Source organism: Micromesistius poutassou, assembly GCF_964030765.1.
Source record: "Micromesistius poutassou genome assembly, chromosome: 5".
Lineage (NCBI taxonomy): Eukaryota > Metazoa > Chordata > Actinopteri > Gadiformes > Gadidae > Micromesistius > Micromesistius poutassou.
This window is the reverse complement of record NC_140275.1, coordinates 13,212,222-13,223,352: the sequence shown is the minus strand read 5'-3', so window position 1 is coordinate 13,223,352 and position 11,131 is coordinate 13,212,222. Positions and strand designations below refer to the sequence as shown.

General features: G+C 42.0%; 1 protein-coding gene across 2 annotated transcripts in view; it reads left to right on the top strand.

The window, feature by feature from the left end:
- adamts3 (ADAM metallopeptidase with thrombospondin type 1 motif, 3) overlaps positions 1-3,176 on the top strand; it is a 90,314-nt gene extending 87,138 nt beyond the window's left edge. For both annotated transcript variants that reach the window (XM_084468522.1, XM_084468521.1), the window contains one exon: positions 2,349-3,176. In XM_084468522.1, the coding sequence (XP_084324648.1) occupies positions 2,349-2,845 (497 nt within the window). In that variant the 3' untranslated portion in view covers positions 2,846-3,176. The remainder of the gene's footprint in view (positions 1-2,348) is intronic.
- Positions 3,177-11,131: the final 7,955 nt, after the last annotated feature.

The window sequence follows — 11,131 nt, the reverse complement described above, 5'->3', positions numbered from 1 at the left end:
GATTTGGTTGCAGGTAAAAAGGGTGGGCTGCTTACACATCCATAGACAACATTAACAACATTGACAGAAAACAGTGACATAACAGTGACAGTAACGGTGCTCCAGACATATGGATAAAAAGTATACAAAAGTGTTATTAGTATCGAAATTCAGGGGATAAAATACAGAATAAAAGCCGTCATAGCAGATACAAAAAGCTAGGCCAGAATAAATAAATAAATAGATTAAGAAGGCTATGCAGTCCATCATTGAAATAAGTTAGTGTGTAGTCTAACAATACCCTAAGTGCTATTTAACGTCTCGATAGCTGAGGGAACAAAACTACCTCTGTATCTTTTTGTTTTACAGACAGGCATTTTGTACCTGCGGCCTGATGGAAGAGGCTGAAATGCACCATATAGTGGGTGGGATCCATCTTCTAAGATAGACCCAACTAGCCTCTGTAGCTGCCTAGTGTGTAGGGATTCTAGGTTCAGCTGTGGCTCTCCAATCAGCCTACTAGCCCACCTCACAATTTGGTTCAGGGAGTTCTTATTTTTTAGGGGTAGGTTGCTGAACCAAGACACCAGGCTAAAAGAGATGACGGATTCAATGAAGGAGCTGTAAAACATGGTGAGCATCTTTCTGTCAATGTGGAAGAAGGACAGTTTCCTCAGACAATATAGACACTGGTTCTCCTTTTTGTACACAGTCTCACAGTTTGCCTCAAAGTTTAATTTGTTATCAATGATGGTCCCAAGGTATTTATAATTATCTACACACTCCACTGTCTGGCCCTTTATGCTGGTGAGTTCCTTAGCCCTGGGGAGTTTCCTAAAGTCGATACACATATTTTTTGTTTTGGAAATGTTCATGTGTAGAAAGGACCTATCACACCAGTCTACAAAATCCTGGACAACTGGACCATGGCCGGTTTAATTTCCTTGTAGCAGGCTGACGATGACAGAGTCATCTGCATACTTTAAAATAAATCGTCGTAAAATAAATAAAAGTTTAAATTGTCTGAACAAAGACAGCATGAAGTTGTGTCTGACATTTTCTTGGTCAAATGGGTTACTGTTTATTTATTTATCCGGCATCCAGGAGAACCGTTTCCATAGTAACCCTTGTCTTCTTTTGTGTTATGCAAAGCACATCAATTCCCATGCCGCTGCAGAAACTGCCTTCTCACCAACATTCTGGCACATTCGGCTCAGAAACCCGGGGCACTCGTGGGCTTGTCAGAGTTGAATCACTCACTGCTCGCAGCCATCAGAGTCACAAAACAAATTCAGATGTAACCACTTGTTTCATTCTGAGTTAATAGGGTGAGGAGTGGAAGACAAATGGAAATTGGACGTCACATTTCTGTCAAGATAAATGTACCTTCAAGCTAGATTTTCTTAAATTGAAGCCGTCTGTCCTGAGATTATGAAAACGCTTTAACCAACTTTGTTTTCATGGACATGAAAATGTCTGTTTGATTTGGTCATAAATTGCTCTCTTTTATTTCCATTTCAGCCAATTAGTTGTAATTTGATTTAAAAGTCATATTTGGCAGTTGACGCAGATTAAATCGCTATTGAGCCACAAATCAGATTGCGGTTCTGTTCAGCTTACTTTACTTACTGTTTATGAATCAACTAATGTGTCCTTATAATTATCACAGTTGTTATTTTTACACATGATTATGTGTGGACAGTAGGTCACCTATAATTTACACCACACAACAAGGAGCTCAAAGGAAAATAAAAAGTATTTTCTAATAATTAGTCATTATAGATTGCAATACAGAGCAACTGATTGAACACGGCCAATGCATACACTCTAATTGATAGGAGGGAGTTATTCATGGTTACAGAAGTTTGACAACTACTGGGGGACTGCACAGTGCCTGGGTAGGAAACCAGCAAGTGTGAAGGGCAGAGTGTTGCAGTGGTTCCTGTTTTGACATATTCTTCTGAAGATAAAGTCATTTCTGACAAGATGGAGATTTCAAAAGAAGATTTTAAAAAATGTATTTCTACAGTGGACAATACACATTTTGATTTGAAACCTTTACAGACACTGTCTTCGGACGTTGGTGTCTTTCCAGTATTGCAGGCATGCTGTGATACTCCTCCTGCTTCCTTGTTTCGCAGTGCACATACAAAGACATGGTTTTTGTTACCCTTTAACAGAAACAATTTTATTAGATATTCACACAACCATAAAATCAACGTTCGTATTGACTCAACTCACAGATATGATTTAAATAATGCAACCGTTTAAGCGGCATAATGGATGGACTGGCAGTGTGTTATGTATGGTGTGGGGGTAGCAGGGTATAACTGACACCCTCTCTAATCTGCTTGTTATCGTCCTTCCAGATGAGCCTTGCCACGGGGATAAGTCCATCTTCTGCCAGATGGAGGTGCTGGCCCGGTACTGCTCCATCCCCGGCTACCACAAGCTGTGCTGCGAGTCCTGCAGCCGGCGCTCCCCCTCCTCCGTCCCCCCCGAGTCGGCCCAGATGGACGAGGAGCACCTGCGCTTCGGCTCCGCCTCCCAGCTCCTGGAGACGCTCACCGCCAACGCCACCGCCAGGAGACACGGTTTGCTGAAACCAGGCCCGGGTAAGCAAGGCTCGGCGAAAGCATCGACACAGGGAAAGGCTGGCAAACGCGCCGCCGCCGCCCCCACCCCCGCCCCACTGAGGAAGGCCACGGCACCACCCAACGGCAAAGCGCAGAGGCAGCGGGCGGTTCACGGCCGGAGGCTAGCCGCCATGGCGCCGGCGGCCCTAGCCGCCGGACACGAGAGGTCACGGGGAGCGGGTCAGAGGTCAGGGGAGAGCGTCCGGGCGCACGCTGAGGTGGAGAGATGAGGGGGGGCGGGGAGGTGTGGCCAGAACTCTGCTGCCGTCGATTCCCAGCGGTTCTCCCTCTGCCCTCGCTCTCCTCCACACAACACCGCAAGGAGAGATAGAACGACAAAAAAAAGAGAAAAATTCAGAAAGGAAGACGAAGAAAAAAAAGAGAAAAGTGCTGGTACACTTTGAGTCCTGTTCCCAGATCCGGTGCGTTGATTTGAATAGCACTGCTTAGTCCCACAGCAAGCTCTTTTTAACGTGTGATATACCCCTTGAAGTTGAATTGAAGGCAGATTGTCACTCAGTTTTATTTAGATTCAATAAGGGCCATTTTGTCACAAACCAAAAATGGATTCAAAGACGAAACAGAAAGGACGATTTTTGTGGGGGGGGGGGGGGGGGGCAAAGATTTGGTATCTTTTAGAAACGGCCATGTTTGTATAACAGTAATAGAAGATCCCCAGTACTCTGTATTTCGCTGATAAGGCATTTAACGGCTCATTTTGAATGAATTTGGAAGACTTCAAGACTTCCAAACACAAAAGTCCTGAGGGGAGTAGTTCTAGTTGTATAGAACATTTTGTTTTGTTTACAATCTCAGTTTCTATGAAAAAATAAATCAGTATTATTTTGAATAGGGATGTGATGAGCAGGCTGGTGAATTTTGAGCACCTATATTATAGCTCAAAGTCAACCGGTTCCTTCTCATTCTTCTTATTTAACAGCGAGACTGGCCTTTTAAAATGAATTGATGCTTCTGCTCCCAGGTTTCACCTTAAACGGCTATTACCGTGAGAGCCATACGGCTAGAGATTCGAAGCCGTGACCTTTATGGACCTTGTATTCAATATTCATCTCCATGGTATTATTGTGTATATGTTGAGAATGGTAAAAAAAAAAAAAAAAAAGATGACAATATCGGGATTGATGTGTTTTAGCAAAATCAGTTTGATTTTGATTCGGACGATTTGTAACATGAACCCAACCGGTGTTGTCATGAGTGGTGCTATTTTCTTTCTGAGGTCAGCATGATCTCGCTACAGTTGAGGGCCTACATTAGGTCCATGCAGTTATTTTTGCCCTTTGCCATTATTCATAGAACTCATCTCTTGACACAACCACATGTTTTTGCACACCTACACACGCATTTGTAAGTCTTTGATTTGATTGAGCAAGGTTCTTACAAGAGCATGTATGCTTCCAGTACCACCAAGTATACCGAGCTGGACTTTGTGGATCGGACACGACACTTTCATGTCGAACGATCACTTTATCCTCATCGTAGTTTTTTTCTAAATGGCCTTTCCAGTTGCGGAAGGTCATAGAGACTCAAAGCTATTTATAAAAAATAAAAAAAAAGGATTTTCTCACAGCCACCATGCATTTGACTGCAATAGCTAAGACACAGGTTTGTGTTTCGGCAAACAAAAATAACAATAGCACACTGCTATTGACAGTAACTCTTGTGTGCCGATGTATAGTGCTTGTATATAGCATGGAGTACATTTATATTTATTGACAAGTCAAAGGTTCTGCTTTTGTTTGGTTGTTTTTTGTTTTTTTCCGTGCAGTGTCACATGGTCATCAACATGTAGCAGGTGAACCAATGAGATCGGATTTTCAGCGTGATGCCCGTTTACCCCCCACTCTCTATTTGAAAACGGATTAGTGACTTAAGACTTAAAGAGTACAGTAGAGTATGAGTGACATTGTTTTTGGCACACAATTATATGTAAATATATACATGCTCAATTTTGAGATGTTTGACTTTTCTTTCTTTTTTTTGAGAAAGCTGCCTTTCACAGCTGTTTTGTAGAAATAAACCTAAAATGCTGTTACAATGTGCTACCTTCACTGGCAAACTAATGCTTTAGATGACCGAGTAAACAAAAACGGTTGCACCAGTAAACCAACATTAGTGCAATTAGTGTATTCTGATTAGACGTATTTTCTCCCCAGGTTTACTTAAGAAACGTCAGTTTCTGCGTACAAACAATGCTGCTAATTGCATACGCTTGATATTAATATTAGGATAGATGTAGATGTTACATAGACAATCCCTGAGCCTCACACAGATATTACTGCATAGTTAAAACACCAGGTACTGTATTGTATATCCCTGTGCTACTTGTGCCTTTGAGCAATACGATTTCAAAAAGCAAAAATGGGTATCTCTCCTCTCCTTACCGCCTGTCCCTGTATGTTTGTAGATGAAGTGTACACTACTGATGCTGTTTGTTGGAACGGGGAGCACATAGCATTAAATGATATAATGAACAACCATCGTGCCTGTATTTCTTCATTGTGTGTGCAGATAAATGACCACTAGGGAATGTGAAGTGAGCGACACAGTGTTGAACGATGTTTGAAGGTCACTGCCTCTCTCTCGGTTAGTTCCGTCTGCCACAATGGCGTCGAACCTGAGGTAATTATGGTTCATCTTAGCTGACGGACAACTTCAAGAGGAAACTAGTTCAACCTATGAATGACTAATATGTCAATGTCGTATACGTTTTATAAGATAGGCCTTCTATGCTATAATTGTAAGACGTAATAATCAGTCCAGTTGTTTGGTGAAAGCGTGGGGTGGAGGATGGCAGAGGGGGTTTAATAGTGCAAAGAACAAAAGGGCTCTTTCCACTCATTATCCACACATGTATTGTATTGTATTTTTATCCTGTGTTTTTTCCACTGCTGTAACACATTTCTCCTACGGGGGATTAACAAGGCTGTATCTAAATCAGCATGTGCACACAATTTCTCTAGGCAAAGTAATGAAAGATGACAAAAGAGCAACACGTTGGTCCCCGATATCTGAGCTTTTTCAACAATTTATTCAAAACTGCCAAGTAACGTGCCTGGGGAGAATATCCCAGTGGGTGAACAATCAATACAAAAAGCTCACTGTCACTTCACATAGCACATGGCAAACAGACCGTGACAAGTTAGGAATCAGATTAAAGATGGCGTCTGATGTTGATGTGTAGGACACATGGAACATTTTAAATCATCTTCTGTGTGAAGGTTAGTCGCTCCTCCCAATACAGTCAATTGGTTCCTTTAGCTCATTATTAAAATGTGATGTTGCTGTGGCCCAAACCATTGCTGGAGGGGCTGGTGCCCCCCCACCAGGATACCACAATATTTATATTGAACACAGATGATATAACTATATTTGGAATATAACGATATCGGTAATGGTTAACTCCCTGATATCGGTATCAGCCCGTAAAATCCAGTATCGGTCATGTCAACATATATATCAATATTCAGCCTGTTCTAATCTGAATTCTGTCCTGCTTTCGCTCATCACTGCAGCGTTTGGACGATGGTTTCTTCTATAGACCTTTCTCGTCACACACACAGTGGACTCTTGTCGGGCCTGGAGCGGTTGTGGATGTTGGAGTGGTGCCTCTAGTACTCCATGGACGAGAAGATCCTCCCACACACCTTGCACATGAAGGGAACCTATCCTGTGAACAGGAAGACGACGCCAGGGGAAATGTTTGGTTCTCTCAAACAAAAGTATGACCACATGCAGAAAGTGATGATATTTATTTTGAGAGGTAAGGCAACGACGCCTCAATGAGAATAGAAGATTACCAGTCTCCTATTGATCGACAGGCAGCTCAAGTTTGGTAACCAAAAGTGCTGGCAAAAGTACAAACATTCTTTACTAAGTAGAAGTACAGATGGTTTTATAAAAAAACACTGGGAAAAGTAGAAGTTAAAAAGCAGATGCTACTCAAACTGCAGGGGTGCAGCTGGACCTAGAGGTGGAGCTGGACCTAGAGGTGCAGCTGGACCTAGAGGTGGAGCTGGACCTAGAGGTGGAGCTGGACTAGAGGTGGAGCTGGACCTAGAGGTGGAGCTGGACCTAGAGGTGGAGCTGGACCTAGAGGTGCAGCTGGACCTAGAGGTGGAGCTGGACCTAGAGGTGGAGCTGGACTAGAGGTGGAGCTGGACCTAGAGGTGGAGCTGGACTAGAGGTAGAGCTGGACCTAGAGGTGGAGCTGGACTAGGCAAGCTCCACCCATTGGCTCAACAGTGAGCAGCCTCTCCCCAGCGAGGGTTGTTCTGTCTTGTTTTATTGCTAAAGAGACAAAACTGTTTTGTTTTTTTTGTTGTTTTTCTTAATCCTTCTTGCATTTAAATTAAAAAGAGAAATAAGCATGAAAATATACTGTGCCATGTGAAATGCGGGTTGTATTCCCTTACAAGCAGAGTGATGGGCCAAAAACCTCATTCCTCCAACATGTGGAAGTCCCTTGGTGTAAAATAGGTTAGGAAAGTCCCAACCTCTTGACGAGGTACGCCATAAGGCACACAGCAGCTTAAGGTGGGGCTAGTTTATTTCCAGCTAAAAGCATGCTGTTATCACACTGTAATTATAGCGGCATAGCTTAACACAGACCAGCGCACAGCTTCTAATGAACAAAAAGCCAATTGAATTGCTAAACGCATTACGTTCTCATTCAAAGCGATTCCCCGCGGCCATTGCTGTGGCACATTTGTCGCGTTCCAGGAAAAGCCTTGATTATTGCTTTCTTGGATATTGATCAAAGGGTTATATGTGACTGTTCAGCTGGGACTCCAGTCGCGTATTCATTGTTTGTTCTTAAACATGCAAGCCTCTAATTTGAGGTTAATATTTATTTATTTTGGACATAGCTTATGCGTTGTATGCTGCTGTGTATCGGAGACAAAATGTCCCAGTTAACACATGCAATACAATGGGTGGAAATGGAGAAAGAATTTCACTTTTTTTGTTTTGTTTTGTTTGTTCTGCGGTTGAGCCAGTGAGCTTTTCAGCTCATGAGAACCTACATTTCTGCAATGGTTGAATACAAACAATAAAGTTAAGCCAAGACTTCATGATGGTTCATTTCTTATAAATAAGATAAGACAGGATAATTAAGTCAACACTATTAATCCCATGAGGGACACCCATGAATGATTTATGTTGGCGTGCCTGCTAAGAATGTCTGAACCACTTAATTATGTAAACAACAAACAAAGAGGGAGTACACATTAGCTACAAATATGCCAAGCTTTAAAGGTTTTACATTTTGTAACATGAAGATTAACGGTTTTCCCTCAACACAAATTACCAGACTTCAAATAAAGACATCAATCCTGAGCAGGCAATCAATGGCAGAAATCTATTTCCGTTTTAAAGACAAAACTTTTGGACAGCCCAAAATCTACTAACCAGCTTTTAATAATTTTCCCATCTTTAACTATATATAATTTATGATTATACAGCTAAAGCATAAGACATTTCTTATTTACATCCACTTGGGACCCTTCATACACTGAGCGATTGCCCTAAGGGAATGTGTTCATGTGAACACTACCTAATAGCTCTGTTCTGTACTACACAACGGGAGCTGTAGCAACGTACTGCTCAAAGTTTACAGGTGGCGCGGAGCCTAGCTCAGCAGACCTCCATTATGCATGACCCCTTTCTAACATAACCAGGGAGCCACTCAAATCTGAAACGGATAAATCACTGGTGATATTCTCCAATTACAGTGTTGAAATTGCAGAGTTGCAATTAAAACTGTTTAATTGGGTTGCATGTACAGGTATGGGTTGATATATACAGTCAGCAATGGATAGTCGATATAGTCGTGCATATATTTCTTAAGACATGCCATGATGATGGAGGCATGAATAAGATTCTCCTGATGTGAGTGACAGGGGTGAAAGGGTCTGGCAAAGGTCCTCACTCCCAATCAAAGTCAATCACAGCAGAGGTCATTCTGCTGCAAGTCGATCTCTATAGAAGAATAGGCCTAAGTCACGCAGTGTGTGAAATGTCTCAGAATGTATTTAAGTCGGTTAAAACGGTAATGACTAGCTGAGTTTTGATAATGTTAAAAACATTGGGGGCCGGTATGCTACTGTATATTTAAGATATAAGACAATGCAATGTTTCCAGGGATGCATTTGTAGTGTATAAAATATTTTATGTGTATTAGGGGCCAGTATGTCTATAGTTAGGCTATTTGTCTCCTGGCCCAAAGGTGTTGGGTTCAAACCTTAGTGTACACTATCTCCCTGCATATCTCCCCTTAGAGATTTTGGCTGTTTAGTTAAGATCACAGGTTAATTGTTGGCTTTATCTATGTCCAGATGTGAATCAGCAATGATTGCTGAAACTAAGCAATGGACATCCATTATATTTCTAAAGAGTGTGTGGGAGCTTCCATAGCTGTATCTTGGCTTGTCCAACACAATCTGTGATTACATGCCAGCGTGCACACTCACAGACTTGACGCCTTGCGCAGTAAGAATTCTCTATGCATAATGGCTATATTGAAGGTTGTCTGGTAATTATGAATCCAAGTTGCCAAGTGGAGGGGGATATTTGTTAACTGTATGGAATGCAGCATAAGCATTCACCTCTGAACCGAAAGGAAGGGCTCAGTACCCAATGGTAGGAATGTACGTAGAACGACACTGTCCACTAAACACACATTCACCTTTTCCCCACTGGGCAAGTTCATTGCAACTGGTGGTTCGAAGCAATACCAAATTTAATCAAATATGCACCGCCATGCCATAACCAGGAAATTTACCATTCAAGAACTGTAATTGGAGGCCTGGCAGTCTCTGTCCGTGAGAATGCCCAGCTGATTTGACTCAAATCAGTCAAATAAAACCCCTCCTATACATATCGTGGTGACTTAGTGAAATGCTGCACTGCCTCAGAATTCAGAATGACCAGACTGCCTATAGCCTAGCAACTATATTCATTCAGAATTGCAACTGTGCACGTCAGTCCTGCAAGTCCTTGAGCATGACTAGTAGCGAGTAAAAGAATCAAAACTTGTGTGGATTTGTTCATTTGTTGGCACTTTGGAGAAAGCAACCTAGCCAAGGCAGTTCGTAAGCACTTACCTAAGTTGGACAAAACAAAGATAAAGCTTTGGGAACTGCTCAACACATATATAAATTCCTTAATGATAAGCATCTTAAAAGCAGCTGCTAAACTACTAAATAGTTAAATGTGTTATTATCTTGGAGACTAATTCCTTGGTTACAAGTACTTCCTCCAGATAAACAAAAGAAAAACAATTTGTGCAACAATAATGACACCGGAAGGGCTCTTTGCTTTTAAATCAACACAACACTTCTCGATAGCACAATTGCAATAATTAGACCTATGGAATGAATCATGTCAGGATGTACCATTACCGGTACTCAATGCTGGGGAACGCTCCGTTCACTTGCATGGGCCTTCCCGACTTCCGGTGGTCAATTATTTTTCAATAATATCCGTTGCTAAGCATATAATGACCTCTGTCAAGGAAAGTGGATTTTTTGCCTCTGATTCATGTCTCTGTATCACTCCACAAGTAGTCTGGTAACTTATCAACTCCAGCGTATACGGTTGCTAAGAGACATCAACGTCTTCTGTGTACTATTTCTCTGCTGATCAACACTACGAATGCTGGTAACAAATAAATTGTAAATTATTTTGTTTTGGCAAGTAGCGTTGTAATAAGGGAGATAATGTATAGAACGTCGCCGGCCATTCCATACATTATCCCTTACATAATGTATGATGGGGTAGTATGCGGCCAAGATGAAGCCAATGTTGCTCACTGCCCAATTACATTATTTCCAATAACATGCCACCCTAGAGTTTTTCGCAAAAGTGTTTCAGAACTGTTTAAAGGCAGAGGTGTCCCCGTTACTGGAAAACAATGTCCACCCATGGAAGGCAATTACTCAATTATCAGAATCAAAACGACACTTTTTATGGTGTGTGACTGTGGCTTTGACTTGTTTGTTTGTCCATAAAGCTATGTCCTCTGAGGGAGATGGCCTAGAGCAGCCCTAGAGCGGCAGTGAGTGCCAGGGCTTTGTGCTGAACACTTTGTGCTCACCCAAGATGTGAACAGTCTTCCTCAAGCTTGAGCTTGAGCTCTGGGCTCATGCTTTGTTCTGGTTAACCGGTAAAGCCCAGGCCCGGCGATGCGTCCTCAATGAATAATTGAAGTGGAGTCATCCGTCTGTTGTCTTCGATGTTCAAGCTACATGTCAGTCCATGTCACTGCGATGATTGACGTTTAAAGCTGCACTTCTTGCTTTGTATACACAGTTTTCAGAGTCATTTGGAGCTTGCTTTTTTACACAAGAATAATTTGAAAGACTGAGCGACTCAATGCAGGAATGAATAGCTTTCGTATTATTCTGGGTATTTTCCTTATTCACTCAAACATAAGGCTCTTGGCATGAAAGCTATTTGAAAGCTATGTAAATCTCCTGCCTCAATAGGCTATGCTTACT